Below are 26,700 nucleotides of genomic sequence, written 5' to 3'. Positions count from 1 at the left end.
ATGCATGTTAACAATGAAAAAGAGCAACATTCATTCGATCTCAAAACTGGAAAAACTAATATATAATTTTAATTCAAATTACCCTTCAATTTTTATATCCTGTAATGTACATGCAATAAAACAACATTCATTTAAAATGGTTATGTTTCATATATTCACAACAATACAAAAATTATTTTTACCTACTAATTGTGTGATGCAAGTGAAGGCAACAAGATGAAAATATTTAAGAAAATGACATGAATAAAGGATACAATATTAAAACGAGTCAGGCATTACTCAAAGGTTACAATGAAAATTCACGCAAAACCATCAACAATGGAAAAATAAAATAAAAATTTTATCAAAGAAACAAGTACAGTAAATGATTCAGGGAAATAAAAAAAACAAAGCAAATACAACCCATTTAAAATGTGAATAAGCACACAAAGCAGTTGCACATTTTTAAGAAGCGGGATAAAATGCATATGTTGCAATGCAAGCTAAATGATAATCAACTTGAAACTACTCAATACTGTAAGCCCATAGTAAAATACAAAAATAGGATTTTGACAAATAAAAAGTACAAGACAGTATAACCAAAAGCAACACTCAGACAATCTTAAATAATTTAAGCCTGACCTATTTTCAGTTACCCTCTAACCACAATAGTTAAACTGTTAAAGGGAATAATTATTACCATAAATTATGTAGTGATGTAAATAATAGAGAATTAAGTACATTTCAATAGAATATGACATAAAAAAAACTGCAATTTAAATGTACGAAAAAAGGTACTCTTAAAACTACCTGAAAAAAATATTTTCATAATAAAATGAAGTTTTATAAATATACTTACCAAGTAATTACTTAGCTAACGATTAGCCTTGCACAGCATCCTAAAATTCATGAAAATTTGCATGCAAGTGACTGTTGCAATGCGTAGGCAACAGGTCCCACCCATTGCAGGGGAACTTGCGAGCGATATTAGCCAATACGTAGTGTCATTCTAATTTATGCCACTAAGTCCATAAAAATCAGAGAGGTGGAGGGTGGGCTTTTTGATTTAGTAATTACTTGGTAAGTATATTTATAAAACTTTATTTTATTATAAAAATAACAAATTCTTAATAATTTGCATTTTTCCTAGCTAGTATACTTTACCTCTAAATGCTTTTATAGGATACCTGGATTTGTCAAATCCAGAACCAACCAGATAATTCCAGTTATTCGCCCTACCCAGCCAGGTCCATACCCAAGGGTCGAAGCCCACCCGACCTCTGACCTCTCTCGCCAGTCTTTCCTCGTATGCCCCCAAAAAATCCCGGTCTTCTACCCTAAAGAAAGTGGGGACGGTAGGAAAGGCCGGGTTTCTAAGCAGTTCGAGGTATGTATAGCTAGGAAAAATACAAATTACACTAAGAATTTGTTATTTGTTCCAGCACGGTATACTTCCCTTGAACTGCTTTTATAGGAGACTTAGTCCTTAGGAGGAGGGAGACTAGGAGTGGAGATGCCCGGGAACCAGAGGGGCATAACTGGAACAAGTCCCGTAAGGCAATGATTTGTACTGAAAACTGTCAGGTGATCCGTAAGGCTTACCTTGAATACTCCTGGGGCCGAATCCCTGTCCGGAGGCCCAGTGGTAAGGGAGGGGAGGGTAGGTAGGGGGAAGGGAAAGGAAAGGAACAGGGATCACATAGGGAACTGCCACTCATAGCCACATCCACACCTATCCCAGCCCCCTAACCCTGGAAGGGAGGAGGGGAGGAGTTGTACTCTGTGCTGCCCCGCCACCACGGGGCCGATCTTGAAGGAATCGATGGACCTCCTCGTGCAGTCCTTCAGGTAATGGCCGTGAAAGTGGACTGTCTACTCCACACGCCCACCCGTAGGACTTGGGAGACCGCCATATTCTTCGAGAACGAGAGGGAGGCCCCAATACCTCTGATGTCATAGGGTTTAGAGTTCTTCGGTGCAAGGATCCCAGGCCCCTCTTAAGCCCTCTTGATTATCTCCTTCAACCAATATGAAATAGTGTTCTTGGAGACTGCTTTCTTATCTCAGCCTGTGGTGACGAAGAGGTTCTTGATTCCTGGCCTGATGAGATCTTTGGGGTCCTAGGACTTCAGGAGCGCCGGAATTGAGAACTCCATTAACCTGTCATCCCAGACTTAACCCTTAAACGCCGAGCCGGTATTTCCGAAAGTGTCTCCCATATGCCGGCGGCGTTCGCAAGTGAGCGCCGCAGCGGAAAGTTTTTTTTTTTAAATCACAGCACACTCAATTTTCAAGATTAAGAGTTCATTTTTGGCTCCTTTTTTTGTCATTGCCTAAGTTTAGTATGCAACCATCAGAAATGAAAAAAATATCATTATCATATATAAATATTTGAATATATGACAGCGCAAAAAAAAAATTCATATATAATTGTATACAAATCTCACTGTGAGCAAAACAGTTAAAGCTAATGAGTTAATTATCTTTTTGTTGTTTTGTACACTAAATTGCAATGATTTTGGTATACAACAAATTGTAAAACGATCAAAGCAACACAGAGAAAATATTATCACAATATGATGCATGAATTCGTAACATGCAGACGTAAAAAAAAGCAGTTTTCAAAAATTCACCATAAATCGAAATATTGTGCTACATACTTCCCATTTGTTGCAAAATGAAGGTAATTGATAGAATATTAGTAGATTAAGTGTTGTAGCTTACAATTGCAGTTTTCGACCATTTCGGTCAAGTTAAAGTTGACCGAAGGTAGAATTTTCTCTATTTATCGTTATTTATATGAAAATATTTCAAAACTGATAAGAGCTACAACCATGGGTTGTTTTTGGTTGCATTCTACATGAAATTGTGCACTTTCATATATAAAACTTTATGTAATGGCTAATATAAAACGGTGCAAACATTACGACAATCGGACGAAAAAATTTCTGATTTTTTCGATAGAGTTACCGCGCAGACATAAGGAAAAAGTTTTTTCATAAATTCACCATAAATCGAAATATTGTGCTACAGACTTCCAATTTGTTGCAAAATAAAGGTAAATGATTGAATATTACTAGAATGTATTAGTTTTAGCTTACAATTGCGTTTTTGGACCATTTTGGTCGAGTTAAAGTTAACCGAAGGTTGAAATTTTGGCACTTATCGTTATTTATATGAAAATATTTCAAAACTGATACAAGCTACAACCATGGGTTATTTTTAGTTGTATTCTACATGAAATTGCACACATTTCCATATATAAAACTTTATGTAACGGCTAATATAAAACGGTGCAAACATTACAACAATCGGACGAAAAAATTTCAGATTTTTTCGGAAGAGTTACCGCGCGGACGTAAGGAAAAAGTTTTTTCAAAAATTCACCATAAATGGAAATATTGTGGTACAGACTTCCAATATGTTGCAAAATGAAGGTAAATGATTGAATATTACTAGAATGTAATAGTTTTAGCTTACAATTGCGTTTTTCGACCATTTCGGTCGAGTCAAAGCTGACCAAAGGTTGATATTTTGGCATTTATGGTTATTTATATAAAAATATTTCAAAACTGATAAAAGTTACAACCATGGGTTGTTTTCAGTTGTACTCTACATGAAATTGCACACATTTTCATATAAAAATTGCACACATTTTAATATAAAATGGTGCAAACATTACGACAATCGGACTAAAAAAATTTTATTTTTTCAGCAGTTACCGCACAGATGCAAGAAAGTTTTTTTCAAAAATTCACCATAAATCGAAATATAGTGCTAGAGACTTCCAATTTGTTGCAAAATAAAGGTAAATGATTGAATATTACTATAATGTAAGAGTTTTAGCTTACAATTGCATTTCTCGACCATTTCGGTCAAGTCAAAGTTGACCAAAGGTTGATATTTTGGTACTTATTATTATCTATATGAAAATATTTCAAAACTCATAAAAGCTACAACCATGGGTTGTTTTTTCGTTGTATTCTACATGAAATTGCACACATTTGCATATAAAAAAAACTTTATGTAATGGCTAATATAAAACAGTACAAACATTACGACAATCGGACAAAAAAATTTCGGATTTTTTTGGAAGAGTTACCGCGCGGACGTAAGGAAAAAGTTTTTTCATAAATTCACCATAAATCAAAATATTGTGCTAGAGACTTCCAATTTGTTGTAAAATGAAGGTAAATGATTGAATATTACTGGAATATAAGAGTTTTAGCTTACAATTGCGTTTTTCAACCATTTCGGTAGTCAAATTTGACCCAAGGTTGAAATTTTGGCACATTGTTATTTATATGAAAAAATTTCAAAACTGATAAAAGCTACAACCATGGGTTGTTTATTGTTGTATTCTACATGAAATTGTGCACATTTTCATATATAAAACTCTATGTAACAGCTAATATAAAATGGTGCAAAAATTATGCCAAAGTGACAAAATAATTTCTGAGATGTGTTGCTGATGCTTTTTAGTGCGAGAAGAAAGAACTTCGCGCTTGAGCGCCTGGGTAACGATTGTAAACAAAACAACAGCTTGATCCGTGAACTCCCAGCATCCCTCAAGGTGCATGATTCAAAAGTTTTTGGCAAGTAGGCCTATAACTATTTTTCTGCGAATTTTATAAAAACTTTTTTGCGTCAACATTTCATACGACAATTCGGCACCCAACAGACAATTTTCGTCGACGTTTAATATGTCCAATAGGCGTTTAAGGGTTAATGGGTTCTGGGCCTTGGCCATGAACGTGGGAACGTACCAGAAGGTGAGCACTTTCCACCCCCTGGAGTCAGCCGCTAAGTACGACAGGCCGTATAGCTCCCCAACCCACTTGGAGGAGGCCAGGGCAAGGAGGAACACTGTTGGAGGCTTCCTGAGCGAGTCCAGGAACCTGGCGACGTCCCACTGAGGAGCCTTGACCGCCCCAGGTAAGGACTGTTGTTCGAAACTCCTCAGGAGCATGGCCAGGTCCTTGGAGCCACCCAGATCTAGGCCCTTCAGACAGAAGACCTGGCCCAAAGAGACCCTCACACCCTTCAGAGCTGGAACAGAGCCCCTTGTTGAGTCTCAGGTGGGCTAGGAAGTCAGCTATGTGGTGATCTTGGCCTCCAAGGGCTTGAGGCCCTGGCCCTTGCACCAGTCCACAAAGGTCTTACATCTGGCTTAGTACACTGCTGCCAACGACTTCCAGAGGTATCCCAACATATGGGAGATGGTCCTCTGAGAGAATCCCCTCCTCACTAGCAGTCGCTCGACAACCTCCACCCGTGAAGGCACAGGGCTTGAAGGCCTTCGTGGAACCTCTCGAAGTGGGGCTGCCTTAGGAGGTCCCACCTTCGCGTTAGTTACCACGGATCTTAAACTGCTGCGGCTTGCAGGTCTGGGAACCACTCCCTGTCCGGCCATAGAGGGGCCACAAGGGTCATGAATGTTTTCCTCGAGATCCTGAGGCGGTTTAGGACCTGCCTGATCAGGCCAAACAGAGGGAACGCATAGAGGTCCAGGCCATCCCATGGGTGTTGAAAGACATCCTCCCATACTGCTGCCAGATCAGGCACCAGGGAGCAGAACACCAGGAGCTTGTTGTTCAGACTGGTGACAAACAGGTCCAGGGAGGGGGACCCCCACCTTCTTATCAGCTGTTCTGCCACTTCTGGATGCAGGGTCCACTCCGAACCAATTACCTGGCCCTGTCTGCTGAGGCTGTCTGCTATGACATTCTTTTTCCCAGGGATGAACCTTGCTGTCAGGGAAGCCCTGACGCTCGAGGTCCACTCCAAGATCTCCTCCGTCAGGTTGCACAGGAACCGGGACTTCAGGCCTCCTTGCTTCTTCCCGTAAGCCACTACTGTTGGCGTTGTCGCACATCAGCACAACCAACGTGTATCTGGGGCTCGAAGGCTAAGAGGGCCCTCTTCACTGCCAGAAGCTCCAGCTCGTTTATGTGGATTTTCTCCAGCTCCGACCAGGTCCCCTCTCATCTCCAAGAGAAGGTGGGCCCCCTATCCTCCTTTGGGGTAACTTCCAACAGAGGCACACCCCTACGGGAGTTCACCCAGTCTAGCCACCACTAGAGGGCTTCCTTTGTGTACTCTGAGGGAGCCATGAGCTTCTGGGGAGGATCCCTCTTTGGAAGCCAACTCTCCTTCAGGTTCCACTGGACGGACCTCGATGCCTTCTGCCTTGGGGGACCAGTTTCTCCACTGAGACAAGGTGCTCCAGTAGCCTCTGCCACTCCCTCGCTGGACAGGGAGAGGGTTCTAGGAATGGCCAAGCCACCATCTCCATGTTGAGGAGCTCGTTCTCCAAAGGAAAGGCTCTGGCCACCTCCATGTTCAGCTTCATCCCTAGATAGATCATCCTGGTGGTGGGAACTAACTGGGACTTCTACCAATTCAGGACCACCCCTAGAAAGTCGCAAAAGGCTAGTAGCTCCTCTCTCTGATGCTCATGGCGGTGACTAGTATCAGGAACCAATGGGAGAGTGGGAGGATGGTGGCAAGTCTACTCAGTTGGCGGCGCGCGAGTTTCAAAATTGTTATCAGTGGTCTGGGCGAATCTCGGACTTTACAGCAACAACCTTTCGTATCTTGAGCAATTTTCGTATGTAGAGCTGTAAAATTTTTCATATTTGCTTTCGTATCTCGAGTTTTTCGTAAGTTGAGCCTTTCGTATCTCGAGGTACCACTGTATATGCAAAACTTAAAAAATGCTATGTAATATATGCAAAACTTGAAAGGTACAAATTATAAAAACATAAGAGAATATTACAGCCTTAAAAGTAATAACCAAATAGAATGGAGATTAATGAAATTGTAGTCAAGAGAGAATAAGGCAGAATGCTGTTTGGTTTTAAAGACAAAATATACTATGAAGGAAAATGTGAAAACCTAAAATAAAAAGCAATGAAATGCAAAATTGAAAAAGAAACCCACAAAAACACTTTGTATAAGGTGTTTACTTATAAACTGGTTTAGGAAATGGATAGTATGGCAGACAGAAAATTCAAATAATAAAAAAAGAATACATAGAAGTTACTCTACTGACAAGATTATAAGAAAATGTCATAAGACATAATGAATGGTAATTGCCGATTTAAAACACTTTTAATGAAAAAGATCATCAAATAAAATATGTAATATATCCCAAATTTAACAGTAAAATTCATAACAAATCTAGCAATCAATAGTCTCAAAAGTTATAACTAAATAGAATGGGGTTCGAGTTTACGGATTAGGATTTATAAGGTCAGTTTCATTAAGTACTGTCCCAAATATTGCCTCGCTGGGAGATGGCTGAGGACTTAAGAAGGGGACGATATAAAGGTTAAAAGAGAAGTGGCGACAGGGCTTTTCTCAAGGAGGTAACTAATCTATCAGTTTACATCTGTCGAACTATAATACTCTAATCTAAGAGAAGAGATTGAACTAATGATGATAAAGGCAACCAAAATAATGCAACAGTCGTAGGATAAAACCAACTAAGGCAAATACATCACCAATTTCAGCTTAAAGAGAAAGTGGCAAATATGAACTTGGAAGCGTCAGACGAAAGAAGAATGACGCTATTGACTAATGTCGCTTGCGAGTTCCAGCTGTGGTGGGCGGATCTGTCATCCATGCATTGGAATAGTCACTTGTGCACAAATTTTTATGAATTTTAGGATGCCATGCAAGGCTAATTGTTAGCTAGGTAATTACTTGGTAAGTTGCTATTATATAAATTATTCTTAAAACTATTATACCATTCAAAACAAATTTTCAAAATTAAAGAGTTTTCATAGCAACCAAACCACAGTTCATAAATACACTTCTACAGTTACTATACCTGAGAATACAAGTCAAATCAGTAAGCAAAAAATTTCTTTACCTGTCTTTTACTCATGCATTAAGGACACATAAGGGAGAAGCATTCTTAGCAGACTACTGCTAACATGCCAACCATTTACCAATCAGTAGAATGGGAAATGGGGAATGCTGCAGAACTAACTATGTGTCAATCAATATAAAATATGAAAAAGTAACTGACTGTCAAGCATTTCTCAATCTACAGGATAGGAAATGAGAACTATGTATTGCAGTATCAGTGTATCATGTATACAATGGAAACAGCTGCAATATCAGCCATGTGTCAGTCAGTATAGTATGAAATAGGGACTGACACTGTGGCAACCTCATGTTAGTCAACAGGGTATAATTTGATTTGATTTATATAGATTTTTGGCATTATGCCAAGCACTGGGGCAACTAAGGCCATTCAGCACTGAAATGTTAAATTGATAGTAAAAGGTTTGAAAGGTGTTACAGGAGGAAAACCTCGCAGTTGCACGATGAAACAATTTTTAGGAGAGGGTGGACAGTAAGATGGAAGAAAGAGAATAGGAATGGAGGTACAGTAAAAGGAATGAAAGTAGTTGCAAGGTATAAATGGGAACTGACAGCATCTCAGAAAATTTCAACAACTAATAACACATTTAGATTATGATCCCCCGGAATGACTGGAAGTTCATAATAAATTATCAAGCACTAAAATGAACAAAGGTGTCACGATTAAAAATCAGTAACCCTCTGAAACTCCTGCAAGATGAGAACCATACATGGTCTTCTGTCTTACAGGGGTGGTTGGAAAAATATCTCTAGGTAAGTAGCACTTTCAGTGTGCTTTGCATGGGACAGTGCAACTGGTACTGGACAGATTCCTTGCAGTGTCCCATGGGTCCTGTAATTGGTACTGATAGATTCCTTGCAGTGTTCCATGCCCTGTAATTGGCACTGGATAGATACCTTCAGTGTCCCATGAGCCCCAAGCTGCTCTGCTTTCTGTCTTTTACTTTTCATTGCAGTGGTCTCTTCCCATCTTTCAGCTTCTTTGACTTCACATTCCTCTAATTTTCACTTTTCGTTTACAAACAAATCCTTATTACAAGCCCATTAATCTAGAAGACTGGCTTAGTCATTTACAAACAAATCCTTATTACAAGCCTTTTAATCAAGAAGACTGACTTTGCCATTTATGAACAAATGATTACTACAAGCCTGTTAATCTAGAAAACTGATTTACTCATTTACAAACATCCTTATTGTATGCCTATTAATCCAGAAGGCTGACTTAGTCATTCACAAACAAATCCTTATTACAGAGCCTATTAGTCTAAAAGACTGACTTCATCATTTACAAACAAATCCTTACTACAAAGTCTATTAATCTAAAAGACTTACTTCATCCTTTACAAACAAATCCTTATCAGTAGAAAACCTACTAATCTACAAGACTGACTCTCATTTAAAAATAAATCCTTATTGCAAGCCTATTAATCTAGAAGAAAGACTTAGTAATTTACAAACAAATCCTTATTACATACAAGCCTATTAATCTAGAAGACTGACTTCTTAGTCTCATTATTTTTTATATTCACCATATAATAAAAAAAAGTTCTCGATAAATTTCTCAAAGGAATGAGCTTCCCCAGGGATAAAAGTTTTCTGAGAAGTTCCTGGACAGGTGTCCAGGAACTTCTGTCCTGGAACATCTCCATTCTGTCCAGGAACATCTGTCTTTGACATCTGTATATCTGTCCTTAGGGGTCAGGTACATCTCTCTATGTATGTTGTTGGTTGATGGCCCAACCTCTCACAAAGCTAAGGCAACAAAATTATACAAAAGTGGATTACACCACAGCCACCATCAACCAAACATCTAAGTACGTCACTAGTTTGATGGTCAACAAAAGTGCCTGCAACCAGACTTCGCTAGTGCCTAAATAATTGGCAGCCTTCTCCCTTTTTCAGCGTCTTTTGCCACTACCTCAGTCCTCAGACTACCTGTCACAAACTTCAAACCAATAGACATTTTTTAAACTAGATGCTTCTACAATAACCTTCAAGAGAAAGAAAATTAGAGGTAGGAAGAGTAACAAAACCCACAATTCATGTGTGTTCCAATCACCCAGTCTAAACATGATGCACCCCTCAGCCAATCAGTCCAAACGAATAGTAGATGTCATACCTGAATTTAACACCTCAATTAACATCTTTTAAAAGTACTGACCAGCTCAACAAGTCCAGTAATGCAGTACTAAATTATTTTGATGTATATAGTAGTGTATACAAAATTATATATATAAAAAAACAAGCCCTGAAACCACCCTACATCTCTAAGCAAAAACTATAACCGTAAGAAGCTATTACTTGCACAAATTCAGTAATTCATAGTACTACTATGTACTGATGAATAAAACAATTGCAAAATACCTCTAAACATCATGCATAAAAAGATGTACATATCCTGTTACACTTTAAGCCCGTAAGTTTCTTAACCATTGAAAAATTCTTGCTAAACCTGTACTAAAAACATTATTAAATTGCATAAGAAAGAAATCCTAAAACATTTTCAAGTACTGTTAAAGAGAAAACAGCTTAAAAATAAATAAACTACATAAAATATTCCACTACAAAATCTAAAAGATCCCGCATTTAAATCTATCTTCTAACACTCAACTGCAGCTAGAAATCTCTCCGTTGAAATAAAATTAGCAGCTCATCAGGGAGCTTAAACTGCATTATAAATATATACCCAATGTACAAGTCTCACCTACAATAATCACCATCTAAACTGGAATACCTTGCCTAAATGGGCATCTACATCTAAATATGTACGCTAAATTTCGCAAACAAGACTTTTGAGTCCTGAAAAGATATTTTATTGGCAATACACCAAGAAATGCCTAGAAATGTTGGCATAATAGTTCAGTTACCCAAGTTCTGTGGTACAAGTGACCATCTCATCAAGACAAAACCATATGGACAGCCATGTTGATGGGTAACTACCAGTGCCAAACGAGGTCAACTTTAATTACATCATGATACTACCATCCTTTTGGAATGAATTTTCTTTTGATTTACAAGAAACTTAAGAGACTCATCAGGCTTCACTTTCAATACTGTAGAATAATATTTACATGTAACACACAAGTTTCATTCATATATGTTACTGATATTTACATTATTCCTAAGCAATACACATTCACCAGGGTATAATCTTCATGTGAGTTTGATACTTGTAGCTTGATTAAATTTCTAAAGCTGAAAGTCTATTATACGAAGGTAACTTCTTTAAGCATGATCTTCTGGGCATAAAAAATCAATCCTAAGTAGCCACAGCAAACATCAACATAATTAACGACAGGGTTCTAAACACAATAATAGCACTAAACTGTCCACTATGAAAAGCATACATATAGTCCAGCACAAAAACACAAATCAGACACATTTGGTAAAAGCTGAAGGACAGGCTGAAGCATTAAGCAATTTATTGAAACAGCAATGTGCACTAGTTGGCTTTAGTCACAAAAGTAAGCTGTGGCATTCACTCCCAAAAATTAGTATAAAAGAACTTATCTGTCACATGATTTGGTTACTAGTATAAAGACCAGTAGTGAAATAAGTCCTTCACCTGTTCCTGATGAAGAAAATGAAGCAATTAGGGTTAAACACTCCTACACAAAACAAATTATTTTCTTCAATAAAAACAAAGTTAAAGAATATGAAAACAGTAGATGCAACAAGTTAAGAAGGTGTAAAACACATATTTTTCATGAACATTAGCTAAGCTACTATTGCATACTGTGAAGATAAGTATTATATGTTAAATATTCTTAACAGTATCCTCAAATCTAAATATTACCACCAGATTACATATGAAGCAGATTAGTGATTATTAGTACAATACATCCAGAAAATATATTACTGTACTCTTTCGCAGCCCTGAAATTCACAAATAATGTGGTAAATAAAACTATTAACTTAATAAGTTAATCCTTTAAATGGAATGTATCTACAACATAAGAAATTGAAGCATCACATGCATTCTAGTTCACATTTAAAATTCTCAGAGATATGCAACTAAATCACTCATAAAATTGCAGCTAAAGAAAAATTTGCATATAGCTATAGCATCAAGTAGTAGACACTTTTCAGCTTGGCAAAACTAGACCTTCATTATACTCACCGAGCACCCTAGACTTTCATTATACTCACTGAGCACCCTAGACTTTCATTATACTCACTGAGCACCCTAGACTTTCATTATACTCACCGAGCACCCTAGACTTTCATTTTACTCACTGAGTACCCTAGACTTTCATTATACTCACCGAGCACCCTAGACTTTCATTTTACTCAGTGAGTACCCTAGATTTTCATTATACTCACCGAGCACCCTAGACTTTCATTATACTGCTGAGCACCCATCACAGAATTTAAGGCTTCACAATATTGCCAGGAAACCAAAACCTTTAATCTTTCAACCCCTTGCAAACAACTAGCCTTTTTCTCTAACTTCAAAAGGCTCTCCAGTTAAAATCTGTAACCATAAATACAGCATATGTGGGTACTGCCTACAATGTGATGTGTGCTAATACTGTAGTTAGTAATAATGCCTTTTATAAGAATCCCTTCAGACCCATCTGCTTTGCTCTCCACTCTTCTTTATTCTTTACCCTTGGGTCTTTTCCTATCTAACTTACCAGTCTGTTTCTATACAGTGCCAACATTCATATTTAATTTAAAGAAAAATCATTTGGACAAGCTCCAAATTTGACTTGGTCACATCATACAATTGCCTGTATTTTACCATATAAATAACAATAAAAAAATACTGTCTACTAGTTAAATAGTTCCTGATACTGTGGGATTCCATGCTAGAACGTATTTCCAAATCAAGTAGCCTAAAGCCTAAGCAGTGACAGCTTTCCTTTTCCATTTTTTTTTAAACAAAATCACTATGCTTTCATTCCTCTATATGGTCAGCCACACTTCCCAAACCATTTCAAGTTCCTAGGTGTATGCACTGTTAAACAATCTCTTACCTGTGATCTTTCAATAAAAGTCTTTAAAAGAAAAAGATTGATCAGGAATGCTTCCATACACAATAATAGTTTATGGAACCTCATAAAGGAAATTCTTGCACCAAGCTCAGATTCTAATATTACCCTGAACAGAAATCCTATCCCCAACATATCAGTCTGATTTACTCATCAACTATATTTGCAATCATATGTACTTAATTTGTTCTATGGTAATCATGGCAAGCTTTAAAACCGTGTGGATTTCACGGAAAAAAAATTAAAACTGAAAGGCAAATGTTAAGTACAGCTTGATTTAGTTACAGGGAATTACTGTTAATCTATATCTATCTGCTTGGGATACTTCTTAAAACCTCCTTTCTGCAATTAAATACCTGCATAAATCTTATGTATTAACAATAATATATACTGTCCCAATCTTCATGGTATAATTTTTAGTATTTAATTTTGTTTTCTATCTCACATTTTTCACATAATTTTTAATTTTGCATTTATTTTTTTCTTAAGCCATTAGGCTTTTTAAGCGTTATGCTTTTCCAATTGGGATTGAAGTGTGGCGAATAAACATCACTGTGAATTGCTAACACAGCTCTTTTAACACAACCTTGGTAACATCTTACCATTCAATAACATCTTACCATTCTGTTCTAAGGGGCCCACAATAATAAAAAATGTTGCGAGTTCGTGTATAATTTTAAAATTCCGACACTGGAAACTATGAACCATAGCCATAGTCCTAACGAGCTTAATTGACCTACATTTAGTTTCAATTACCCACTTACCCACTAACAACTTTCATGAATAAATAACTGAGTAAAGGTGACAAGTTTCAAGAAACTTACGCTTTTCTGAAGAGATGCTATATTATCCATCTTGATTAGTTCTGGTTCTTTCTTGGGTCTTCAGACTGATATTCCAGTACAAATAATCCTTTCCTTTTGAAAATACGTAGGGGGGGGGGGGGGAGACTCTTGGGTGCTGATTTCTTGGGAGTATGTAGGCACACCTGTAAAATAAAAGTTAACATTGAGCTAGTTTCAACACATAACCTTTAATTATGACAGCTTGTGGGCACTATGCCGTCCTACGGTTAGCATATAAATATGGTATGAATTTTAACCCTTGCTAATGTGGTAATACATGGTAACGCATACAGGACATTATAGCGTGTCAAAAAAGAAAGTTGTTTTCCTTACGCGTGGGCATTCGCTAAGAAACATATAAACATACGAACAATGTTTTAAGACTGGCGGCAACAAAAGAGCATACGTCTATTCGCCAATTTGCTAATAAAACAACTATATTTCTTCACAAAGAACAGGAATGGTGAAAAAAGATATACGTAAACTTTCCCTTAATCAAAATAATAAACGGTGAAAGAGGAAAAGGTAAATATAACTAACAAAACCTCATACCAAAATACTGAATGAAAAATAAAGAAAACGGCGTTTTTCGTAAAAGAAAAAGAATGTTTGAACGAGTCACGAATCTGAGGTTGTCCATTTTGTTAATTTTGTAAATACGAATCTAAGAAAAATAATATTAATAACGACATTTACGATATGAACAGCGATAAGATAAGGGCAGTGTTAAGTAAGAAGAAAAATATACGCCAGCTACAAGGAATGAAACGTGTCTCATAATTGGAACATAATCTTATACAGACTTGTTTTGTTATCATATTTCGTCGACTGTGCCTATGATTACACAAATATGTTACCTACTTTCCTTTTAAAAACACGTAAGACCAATTTCATAAATACGCATAATGTAGTTAAAATGGAAACAGCAAGTACCAATCAATAGGTAGTATGTTAGAACTTGGCTGAATTTCTACACACTGGCAGGGACAATACCACGAATAAATATAGCTATACCTGCAGAATAAACTTAAGTCTGGGTAGACCATAAACATACTTCAAAAACACCCACACAAACATGGACGGTTGACCATCATGCAAGGCACATAAAAAATTCGAGATAAGCTGCTTACATTAACTTACCGAGGAAGCAAATGACATCGCTGATACCTGCATACCATTGATGACTCTCCACGTCACTGTTAAATGCACTATTAATCCATTGTATTGGATGGATTGCTTACGTGCTGTGGCACATATGTTTCAAATACTATGATGTCGGCCTTGAAGAAATTCATTTCGCGGTTGAACATTTGCAAAAACTATTCCAATCCACGAAATTCGCTATAAGTCCTTCCCACCATGCGGCGATAGATTCATAAACAACGCCAGCAGCGTAAGACTACGACCGTTACAAACCACGCGTGAGTGTATACTACCGATGGCGTTAGTTGGCAACTTTTCCCAGATGTCAAATAAAGTATATCTAAATACAATTTAATTACGGTTACATAAACGACACGCTATAAGACGTTATAATTACCGCAATCGGCTGCAATTGTTAATATCTAATATGAGATAAACATCATGCTCAAAGCTTTATTCCAAACACTTGAAAAAACATCACATCTGGCAACTACACGTATGACGCAACCGAAGCCATGTGCTCGCTGAAGGAAACGGCTGTGCCACACCTACACAATATATCGATTTATTTCGAGTCATACAGCTGACATCTTACATAAGAATGACGTCATGCGGTGGATCATCTATTAACACCAACGCACGGGAGGATTGAGGCTACGTTAAACAGTGGGTATTTAATAACGAGGTCTTTCTCCGGGAACGAGTGACGCGTGCAACAGAGTGCAACACGCTTTGACGGGAATTGGTGATGTTTACAGTAGCCTTAAATCACTGTGACGGCGCTCAATCCCTCCCGGGTGGCACCAGGTCTCGAGTCAAAATAACAGCCGCTAGACAGACAGCTGACAGCCCAGACAGCTAAGCCATTATCATCATCATGATTTTATTTGTGGAAACTGCACTACGAACCTCACCAAGACCATTTGACGGGTTCATTTCATTCGTCAGTTTATTATGGTTCGTAGTTGACTTGGGCAATTCAATTATTTTTTATATTAATTTTTTATTTTACTCAAATGTCTTTAACCGTTTCCTTATGTATCTGCGTGTTCACGTCTCTTTGAGCTTTTAGTGAGATTGAATTGAAATTAGCGGAAAAGTGACATAATTCAAAACGGAGATAAAACAACTAACTGATAAGAATTGGCTAATTAACCGAAGGAATCCACATCATAACCTTACACGTTCAGCAACTTTCACATTTACTTTCCAATTATAATCATTATATAGCCAAATAAACCACGAGTTTACGATTATGTTGATGGATAAAAATAAAAGCCGACCCCATTTTGTCTGTTATTGTTATTAGTCATATCCTTAGTCGCTTGTTCTCATACTGAGTGAATAGTGACCTTTAATGATGATAAAGTCTACAATTCTAAAAGTCTGCACAATATAAAAACCAGAAGCTACAGCACAAAAGGTACAGTGAAACTCAATTGTAAAGAGTACGGATAGGAACCACAATATTTGAATTTCTACACTGCTATGTGTTTTTTCTTCAAACATACAATGTCGATTTAGTTGAGCGACTAAAAGTTTGTTTACAAACTCATTCAGCTTTCCGTTATTGCACCCTTCCCCCAACAGGAAGTGACCGGAATTCCACCGAAAATGCTGTTCTACGAAAGTGCTGCGAAGCAGTGGGGGGGGGGGGGGGGGGGAGGGTAATCTTTGGAGGAAGTCATTGGGAACTTTCCGGGTATTTACCTCCCTGAGAGAAAGTGCACGCCTCTGTAAAATGCATCAACAAGCCTTATAAACTGACACTTAAGAGGTCTCCCTCGCGGGCAAAATGAGTAGGCCTACCACCGATAATATCATGAGCAGAGGGACAATTGAACTTCAGAAGTTCTTGCATTGTAATACATTTTTACCTACTTATAAATGTATTCATTTTCTTTAGAGCAAGTGGGATCTCTTCCTTCTGTATTTGCCTTAACATCTTACTTCTTCCTAATGAATACCGTATTCTTTGGAAGCTTGAATTTCACTAGTGGGCTTGTTCCATATGAATAGAATTCATTTGCTGAATAATAATAATAATAATAATAATAATAATAATAATAATAATAATAATAATAATAATAATAATAATAATAATAACCCAACGACGCAGACAACGGATTAAACACTAAAGCAGAGGTGGCCAAACAGTCGATCGCGACATTATATATATTATATTATATATATATATAATATATATATTATATATTATATATAGATATATATATATATATTATACTATATATATATATATATATAATATTATAATAACATATACATATAGGCTATACATATAGTACGATAACACGTGAGGACAGTTGCCTCACTTTTCTATATAATATATATTGTTATGTATATATATATATGTATATATATATATACATATACATAATATATATATTATATATATATATATATATATATATATAAAAGTGAGGCAACTGTCCTCACGTGTTATCGTACTATGGCGCTCTTTTGAATTTTTTTTTTTTATTTCCCCACGTAATATGTGATGATGTAGTATGGTAGATCGTAAAAGAGATTCAGTCTTTAGAGCAGATCTCGGAGTCCAAAAGTCTGGTCACCCATGCACTGAAGGACGCCATCAGAATGAAGGGATATGTTCTGGGAGAACTCTACAGACACCTCCAGAAGAGAGAGTGTTGGTTGACATTCTGAAACGCAGACAGATAAAAGTGATGGCATCGCCCAGCCTTCACTGAAGAAGAGGAAATGGGGTTGTACCCGTCACGTGATATTTGATAACTGCTCATTTATTTATTTATTCTTATCTATTTATTTGTCTGTTCGTTTGTTTACCATTTACATCAACGTTTTCTTCATCTCCACTTGGTTCTGTTGTTATTTTTCACTTATGGCGTTGTTAGGCCATGTTGTATTAATAATAATAATAATAATAATAAACACCAGCTACCTTGCAGTAATAAGTGGTACGAGCACCAACCTGAAGGAGTGATAGAAAACGATCAGGCAAAGATCCTCTGGGACTATGGTATCAGAACAGATAGGGTGATACGTGCAAATAGACCAGACGTGACGTTGATTGACAAAATCAAGAAGAAAGTATCACTCATTGATGTCGCAATACCAGGGGACACCAGAGTTGAAGAGAAAGAGAGGGAAAAAATGTTTAAGTATCAAGACCTGAAAATAGAAATAAGAAGGATATGGGATATGCCAGTGGAAATTGTACCCATAATCATAGGAACACTAGGCACGATCCCAAGATCCTTGAAAAGGAATCTGGAAAAACTAGAGGCTGAAGTAGCTCCAGGACTCATGCAGAAGAGTGTGATCCTAGAAACGGTACACATAGTAAGAAAAGTGAAGGATTCCTAGGTAGGATGCAACCCGGAACCCCACACTATACCACCCAGGCGAATTAGAGGACTGTGATAGACAAAAATATAATAATAATAATTAATAATAATATGACAAGCACACTGTCAAATGCATGCAAGCGCATTTTGCATGATACCAATGATAATGATATTGATAATAATATTAAACTTTATAAAAGTACGCTTGTAAAGATTCTTCTCTACCTTTTTTTCGAAAAATAGAGAAGTATCTCTCCCAGCGCAATGCTGCTGAGTAGCCATTACTTTTAATAAAGTATGCTTGAGAGAGGGTCTCCTTCCTAAGTACTATAATAATAATACTAATAATGATGAATGTAAGCATAGTTTGCTCGATGATAATAATAATAATAAACACTGTCACATGCATGTAAGCACATTTTGCACAACAATAATAATAACAACAATAACAATTTGGCATGTAAGTAAGCACTTTTTTTAAATACAATAATAACAATAATTCCTCTTTCCGCCCATATCCCCTCAAACTCAGGTTGGGGGAAGGAATGGTTCTTAATACACTTAATCTGCGAGGCTTGTTAACAATGTTTGTTTAAGGAGGGAGGGGGCGAAAGTGTATATTGTAAATATATATAAAAATAATTTTATCATCCAGAATTGACTGATCATCATGTACTCAAATTTTGACGTCCCAAATGAACCGGACAGAACTGAGGAGTTCTGCAATTTCATTAAAAACCTGTCAAAATTTGGCGAGAAATTAAGATTCTTTCAAAACTGAGAATTGATTATTCTCATTTTTTATTCTGAGAAATTATAATTCCTTCAAACTGAGAAGTTGTTTGTTTCTCTTTGAAACTTTCCTGAACGACACTAATAATAATAATAATAATAATAATAATAATAATAATAATAATAATAATAATAATAAGGGATAAAGCTACCAGATGGGAGCAACATCAAAAACATAGATGAGACAGGATACAAATACCTGGGAATAATGGAAGGAGGGGATATAAAACACCAAGAGATGAAGGTCACGATCAGGAAAGAATATATGCAGAGACTCAAGGCGATACTCAAATCAAAACTCAACGCCGGAAATATGATAAAAGCCATAAACACATGGGCAGTGCCAGTAATCAGATACAGCGCAAGAATAGTCGAATGGACGAAGGCAAAACTCCGCAGCATAGATCAGAAAACCAGGAAACATATGACAATACACAAAGCACTACACCCAAGAGCAAATACGGACAGACTATACATAACACGAAAGGAAGGAGGGAGAGGACTACTAAGTATAGAGGACTGCGTCAACATCAAAAACAGAGCACTGGGGCAATATCTGAAAACCAGTGAAGACGAGTGGCTAAAGAATGCATGGGAAGAAGGACTAATAAAAGTAGACGAAGACCCACAAATATACAGAGACAGGAGAAAGACAGACAGAACAGAGGGCTGGCACAACAAACCAATGCACGGACAATACATGAGACAGACTAAAGAACTAGCCAGCGATGACACATGGCAATGGCTACAGAGGGGAGAGCCAAAGAAGGAAACTGAAGGAATGATAACAGCGGCACAAGATCAGGCCCTAAGAACCAGATATGTTCAAAGAACGATAGACGGAAATAACATCTCTCCCATATGTAGGAAGTGCAATACGAAAAATGAAACCATAAACCACATAGCAAGTGAATGCCCGGCACTTGCACAGAACCAGTACAAAAAGAGGCATGATTCAGTGGCAAAAGCCCTCCACTGGAGCCTGTGCAAGAAACATCAGCTACCTTGCAGTAATAAGTGGTACGAGCACCAACCTGAAGGAGTGATAGAAAACGATCAGGCAAAGATCCTCTGGGACTATGGTATCAGAACGGATAGGGTGATACGTGCAAACAGACCAGACGTGACGTTGATTGACAAAGTCAAGAAGAAAGTATCACTCATTGATGTCGCAATACCATGGGACACCAGAGTTGAAGAGAAAGAGAGGGAAAAAATGGATAAGTATCAAGATCTGAAAATAGAAATAAGAAGGATATGGGATATGCCAGTGGAAATCGTACCCATAATCATAGGAGCACTAGGCACGATCCCAAGATCCCTGAAAAGGAATCTAGAAAAACTAGAGGCTGAAGTAGCTCCAGGACTCATGCAGAAGAGTGTGATCCTAGAAACGGCACACATAGTAAGGAGAGTGATGGACTCCTAAGAAGGCAGGATTGCAACCCGGAACCCCACACTATAAATACCACCCAGTCGAATTGGAGGACTGTGATGGAGCAAAAAAAAAAAAAAAATAATAATAATAATAATAATAAAATATTTTTTTATAATTTTTACAAATATCCTAATTATGACAAATATGAATATTGGAATTCTACTCAACAACCCAGCTGAGTCAGAAAAACGAATTATCAGAAGAATTGAAGAGACCCTGTATAAGATTAATTCGTCGAAAACTGCCATTATTTTCAACAGAATATGTATCAAAGAAGGTCTGCTCCTTGCATAAATAATAATAATAATAACAATAAAAATAATAATGTTAAAAAATAATGGCAGTTTTTAACGAATTTAATTATATGCAGGGTCTTTTCAATTCTTCTGATAATTCGTTTTTCTGACTCAACTGGGTCGTTGAGTAGAATTCCAAAGAAGGTCTGCTTCCTGCAAATATAATAATAATAATAATGAATTTCTCTTGGAAACAGAACTGACTAGCATTCCTTGGAATAAAATACCACATTTCTTTTCCAACTTGACAAAGATCAGTGGAAATATTTAACTTTTCTATTTGATAATCCCATAGGGAAAACGAAATAAGGGCACAAAACTCACCAAAATAATCTATCGCATTCACATCACGTAGACCAATGTCCTGAATGACGTGACGGCGGCGCAAAACCGCACAAATCTATAAGAGCAAATTCTACGAAATTCACACTCAAATCGGAAACGAACCTCTTCTCCTCGCGAGATCACAAAGGAACTAAACAAGAGCTCTCGAGGCCCGTCCGCAGATAATGATGATCGCGTCAACTCCCCTGAGAAATCGTATCTAAAGCGATAGCTTATCCGTCTGATTGAAAAAAAAATGACAATGATAAATTAGATAAGCTTTCGATGTGGGTCATTAATGTTAGTGGAACAAACTATAATTATAGGAGCAAGTATTTAACCTGGTTAATAAATAGAAGGTCACAGTCATCCAGGAGGTCGACTTTTTTTGGATGTATGTATGTGTATATATATATATATATATATATATATATATATATATATATATATATATATATATAGAGAGAGAGAGAGAGAGAGAGAGAGAGAGAGAGAGAGAGAGAGAGAGAGAGCTAGCTAGCTACCATACTATGTAAGCTTACATTCCCGATTTTCATCGATTTAAGACACGATTTGCACTCAAAACTGAAGATCGAAATAAAAACAGAAAAGCGCAATAACTCCTTCCAGCAGCAACTTAAGTATACACCACAGAAATACTTTTGAGAGATTCGGTACAAATTCACAAGAACTACGAGACCACCTCCTTCCTTACCGTAAACACAAGTCAATCTCACACACAGTAATCAACGCCCGGCAAGTCCCACTACTCAACGGCTACTACTACTACTACTGGGACAGAGTAGCTATCTTTCGTTGTCCCGTTTCGTCAGCGCAGCAGTCGACAATGAAGTGACGTTTGGGAAACGGATTCGGTTGCTCAAGAAAGAGCTTCCGGTGCCGGCGGCGGCCCGCTTAATCTTGATTTCCCTAAAATTCGTGAGCGGGGTTTCTGGCATAACAAACCGGTAACGTGACAAGTAACAAAAAACAGGAAAATAAAATCTGGCGTTGTATTTAGAATTCGAATATATAGTACTAACCAGAAATGTGTATCAGTAGATTACTTCGTACTACCTGAGTTTCCTGGTATTTGGGGCTATTTGAGTTTTTTTTTTTTTTTGCCCCCAAAAGCACACACACACATACATACACATTTACATACACACACACACATACACACACACAAATATATATATATATATATATATATATATATATATATATATATATATATATTGTTAAGACCATTTTCTCTCTCCAGGGGTTCATAACAAGGAGGGGAGAGTATGAAACCTTAAAGCTAATTTATTGAACTTCATTACTTTACATATATACATATAAGACCAGGATTCAGAAAACAGAAAGCCAAATAAAATAACATATGATCAATAAACTTTAATCATTCATTATTCAACAAGATAATATATCAATAACCAATTAGGGCTACACTTGTGCATCCAAGCCTTCCAACTAATGACTACTGTGATGTGAATGTCTTCCAACTGATGACTACTGTGATGTGACATATCTTCCAACCGATGACTAATATTCAGTCATCACCATTGCGAGAAAACTGCACAAACGTACTCCTCCTCCACAGGAAAATAACTTTATCTAAAGTAGTCGTGACCACAAATTCTCGAGGACGACCGTAGTTACACTGCCAAGACGTCTACGAGTCTCCATCGTACGACCAACATCCTCCCATCACACTAATTACCTGCATTAAGGTAATACTGCTGCTGCTTCCATTCTCGACTGTGTTGGTCGAGAGGTGATCAATCCGTTCTCCAAATCCTTACTGAGTAGGGAGGGAAACTCGTGGCAAACTTCTTCACCTTGCCTCTTCACACGAAACAAAAGAAGGTAGTTAGACAATTGAACCGAGGTAGTTTCCTATCAACCGCTACCAAGTGTCGCTAGACCTTACAATATATATATATATATATATATATATATATATATATATATATATATATATACACAATTATATGTATGTATACATAACATATATATTATACACTGGAAGAAGACCCTCTTTTAAACAAAATCTGTTGAATTCTGCCATTTTTTATTCAACAACTTACATTCACATACACATGTATATATACGTATATATACATACGTATGTACGTATGTGTGTGCGTGCACTTGCCCTTTGCCCCACATTCCGAAAAAATCCACTTCCAAATTATTTCTATGTACTACTTGCTTACGTAAGGAATAGGAAAAATAAATAGGAAGACGCACACACACACACACACACACAGAGGAGAGAGAGAGAGAGAGAGAGTGTCTAGAGCTTTGAAATACAGAAATAACCCCTTCATCTGAAGCCTGTTACTAAACTTGAAACAGATGTAAAAACAACACAGCATCTGAATTCTTAAAAATGTATGTGGCTGGATGTATATGTGTGCGGCGGATGGTTCAAAAGTCACCACAAAAACAAATTGAATTTCTCATTTCACAGAGAGGAGCCACAAAGGAGAAATTTCCACTGGTCAAAATTGTTGATAACTTGTGCTTGCGCAAAGGACTAGTACAAGAGTCAGCCGATAGACGCTGGTGGCCAAAATTGATAAGAGCTCCGTCCTCTAGTGATTCTAATAGCGTGGCTCATTACATTAGAATATTATCAGTATAAATTTCATAATCAAGCATCTATTGCACATGTGTCGAACATTTCCTCAGCGAGTTTTTAATCTCTTAAAAAAAAGATTATGTTTCATGACTGAATTCCATTCACACTTCACAACCTCAGTAATAGGTGACCTCGTAACAGATTAAAAAAAAAAAAGATAAATAAAAATAACATGAAGAGCAAACCGAGGCTGTAGAAGGACCTCAAAAATCAAATCATTCATCTGTTAACGTTATCAGACCTTAACATACTTAACATAAAAACAATAATATATTTATTGCGTATTAATGCACCTGATAAAGGTATAGATGTGTCGTTATCATGAATAACCGAGACTGCCTTGCCGACACTGAAGCGGTTTTCAGTGATCTTCGAACCTTCGTTCTATCCCCCGTGGGGGGGGTTAGTACCATCAGTGCACCTCATTCGGTGCAATACAGGCATTACTCAAGTTTCCTTGCAGCATCCCTTCTTTAGGCCCCTATCTGCAACTACTTTTATTCCTTTTACTGTACCTCCGTTCATATTCTCTTTCTTCCATCTTACTGCAAAGAATTTAAGATTCTTTGCAGCGTCCCTCCTTTAGGCCCCTATCTGCAACTACTCTTATTCCTTTTACTGTACCTCCGTTCATATTCTCTTACTTCCATCTTACTGTCCACCCTCTCCTAACAATTGTTTCACAGTGCAACTGCTTTAGAGGTTTTCCTCTTGTTGAACCTTTCGAACCTTTTACGGTCAATTTCTGTTTCAGCGCTGAATGGCCTTAGTTTCCCCAGTGCTTGGCATAATGCCAAAACTCTATATAGATCAAATTCGCTCTATCACCGTACTCTTAGAAGACGTCTGATATAAGATTTCGATGAAATTTAGTCGCTCAAACCATGCACTGGGGCGCTCTCGGCCATTCGTCGCCCAAGACATTGATAAGAAGGAGTTCGAGAGGTTAGACAGCGAGATAAACACATCCAGAAAATCAAGGACACGACGCGCGAGACCCCACAAGTTATAATTAGTGAGGTTGGGCAGCAAAGCCGAAGAAAGGAAGCGGGAACGGAGGTAAAATGAATATCTAAAATGTAGGTTTAGCTAAGGGACGACAGAACGCTGTCAACACCTTAACGTTTTAAAGCCTACAGTGCAAAACGCGAGGTGCATTGACGGCACTGCCTCGCTACGAGTATGTTAATATACTTCAAAACTGTCTTTAGTTAAAAAAAAGTATCTTTAAGTTTAAAATAAAAGTTCTTGAGGGAAACATATGACAACATTAATGACGATAACATGTCATAGTATGGCAAAGGGTGCAACTCAAGGCACTATTACATTACATTGTCCTCCAAACGATAACAGCAAGTCGGCCCCCTCTTAAAAGCATACTCCAGTCAAGCATTTGATGGATAATCACACAGGTTATCGTGATCAGATAACTGACCAAGGCAAAACGAAAAAGGGAAAAAAAATGCTGGAAGGCCAGAAATACTTGGGTTATCTTTTGATTATCTTATTTCTTTGAGGTTTGTTTACTTGTTGACCTCAGGGACTTTCGTCTGTTGCATTAATCTCAAATTCGGGAAGGCTTTACCCATCGCCATCTTCAATTGAGAATTCAAGATGACGATGCTTTACCTGACAAAGGTCGACATTAAAAGGGTCGATTCCATTTGATAATGCACATACTATGCAAGAAATATTACTTTTAAGCGTAACATCATTATACTTAATTCTATATCAGATCCCCAAATCTTCAATGCGCCTTGTCACAGTTCTTCGAGATAAACCGATTTTTTTTACACACATTTTCAGATACAGCAAGCAAACATTCTTTTATAAATTCTCCACCACTGTGGGTTTTCGAATACTTAGCAATTGTTTCTGTAACAATGTATTATTATTCACATCCTGTTTCTTGACAAATAAAAGAAAAAAAACCTTTTCTGTCCTATCAAGGCTTTTCTCAATTTTTAAACTTTTTTCTCTTGGTCGACCAATAAGATTGTGATATGAAGGATGTTTTGTCAAGTAATGTCTTTTTAAATTATACTCCTCCAATACACTAATTACCTCTAAACAAACGAGGCACCTTGGTTTCTCTTTCCATTTCACAAAAAAATAGTCTATCATCCACTTATCTTGAAACACACGACCTTCATCAATTAACTTTTTTTTCTACGACATACTTGGGGTTCAAATATTGCAAAAATTGTATTCTTGGCTGCGTGGATACAAGGAGAACCATGCTCTTCGTGGGATGATAGAAATGGAATGAATGACAATAGTGGTCTGTTCCCTTTTATAGAGAAACAAAAGCCAGAAAATGAAAACATAGGGACTAATCCCTATTAAATCTCCAAATTGGCCGACTGACAATTAACTCTGATTAAGGTTCATGGTTGAAAGGGATGAAGATAAAATACCTTTTCCCAGTGGGATTTCCACGGCTAAACGGATTTTCCCGGACCGATAATCCCCTTTGGAATGACCTTTGACTGAGAAAGAGGAATTTTGAAGACGAAGGCTGAGCATTTACTAATTTGAGTTTTTTTATGTTTTAAGAAACGTGATAAGAACATAAAATCTGCTGCTGACTTATAATAATAGCAATAACAACAATATCGAAGAAGTTACTGTCTAGATAATAATTAAGGTCAAATAACTGATATATTTTGATTGTAAACTATTGTTGTGGTAATCTACTGCACCGACACAGTTGGTATCCTATCATACAGCTTTTATACCGATAACAATATGACTAAAACAATGTGGTTTATGGTAAAATAATGTGGTTTATGGTAGCTGGGTCTGTCGATCTGTATAGGTTCGAATACCGTGAGAGTTCTTCAATTATTTCTCCTCTGGATTCAAGGCTTGCAGTGTGAGATGAATGAGTATTGTCATACCAAAGTCGTACATAATATCCGCGATAAAATACCAACCACCCAATCGAAACGGAAGATCGAACGAGATCCCTTTCCCAACAAACAAACAAATCAGAAAAAAAC

The 26,700-nt window shown here is 37.2% G+C and overlaps 1 protein-coding gene across 5 annotated transcripts in view; it reads right to left on the bottom strand.

The window, feature by feature from the left end:
* Positions 1-26,700, bottom strand: part of LOC135209245 (band 3 anion transport protein-like) — a 396,919-nt gene that overhangs the window by 177,915 nt on the left and 192,304 nt on the right. For 4 of the 5 annotated variants that reach the window (XM_064241945.1, XM_064241942.1, XM_064241941.1 and 1 more), the window contains one exon: positions 13,691-13,854. In XM_064241945.1, the coding sequence (XP_064098015.1) occupies positions 13,691-13,720 (30 nt within the window). In that variant the 5' untranslated portion in view covers positions 13,721-13,854. Of the gene's footprint in view, positions 1-13,690; positions 13,855-21,051; positions 21,206-26,700 lie in introns of those variants that run through there. The other variant, XM_064241943.1, reaches the window with a different exon arrangement.

This window comes from Macrobrachium nipponense, chromosome 37, assembly GCF_015104395.2.
Source record: "Macrobrachium nipponense isolate FS-2020 chromosome 37, ASM1510439v2, whole genome shotgun sequence".
NCBI lineage: Eukaryota > Metazoa > Arthropoda > Malacostraca > Decapoda > Palaemonidae > Macrobrachium > Macrobrachium nipponense.
Note: the sequence above shows the minus strand (reverse complement) of the source record. Positions and strands in the feature narration are given on the sequence as shown.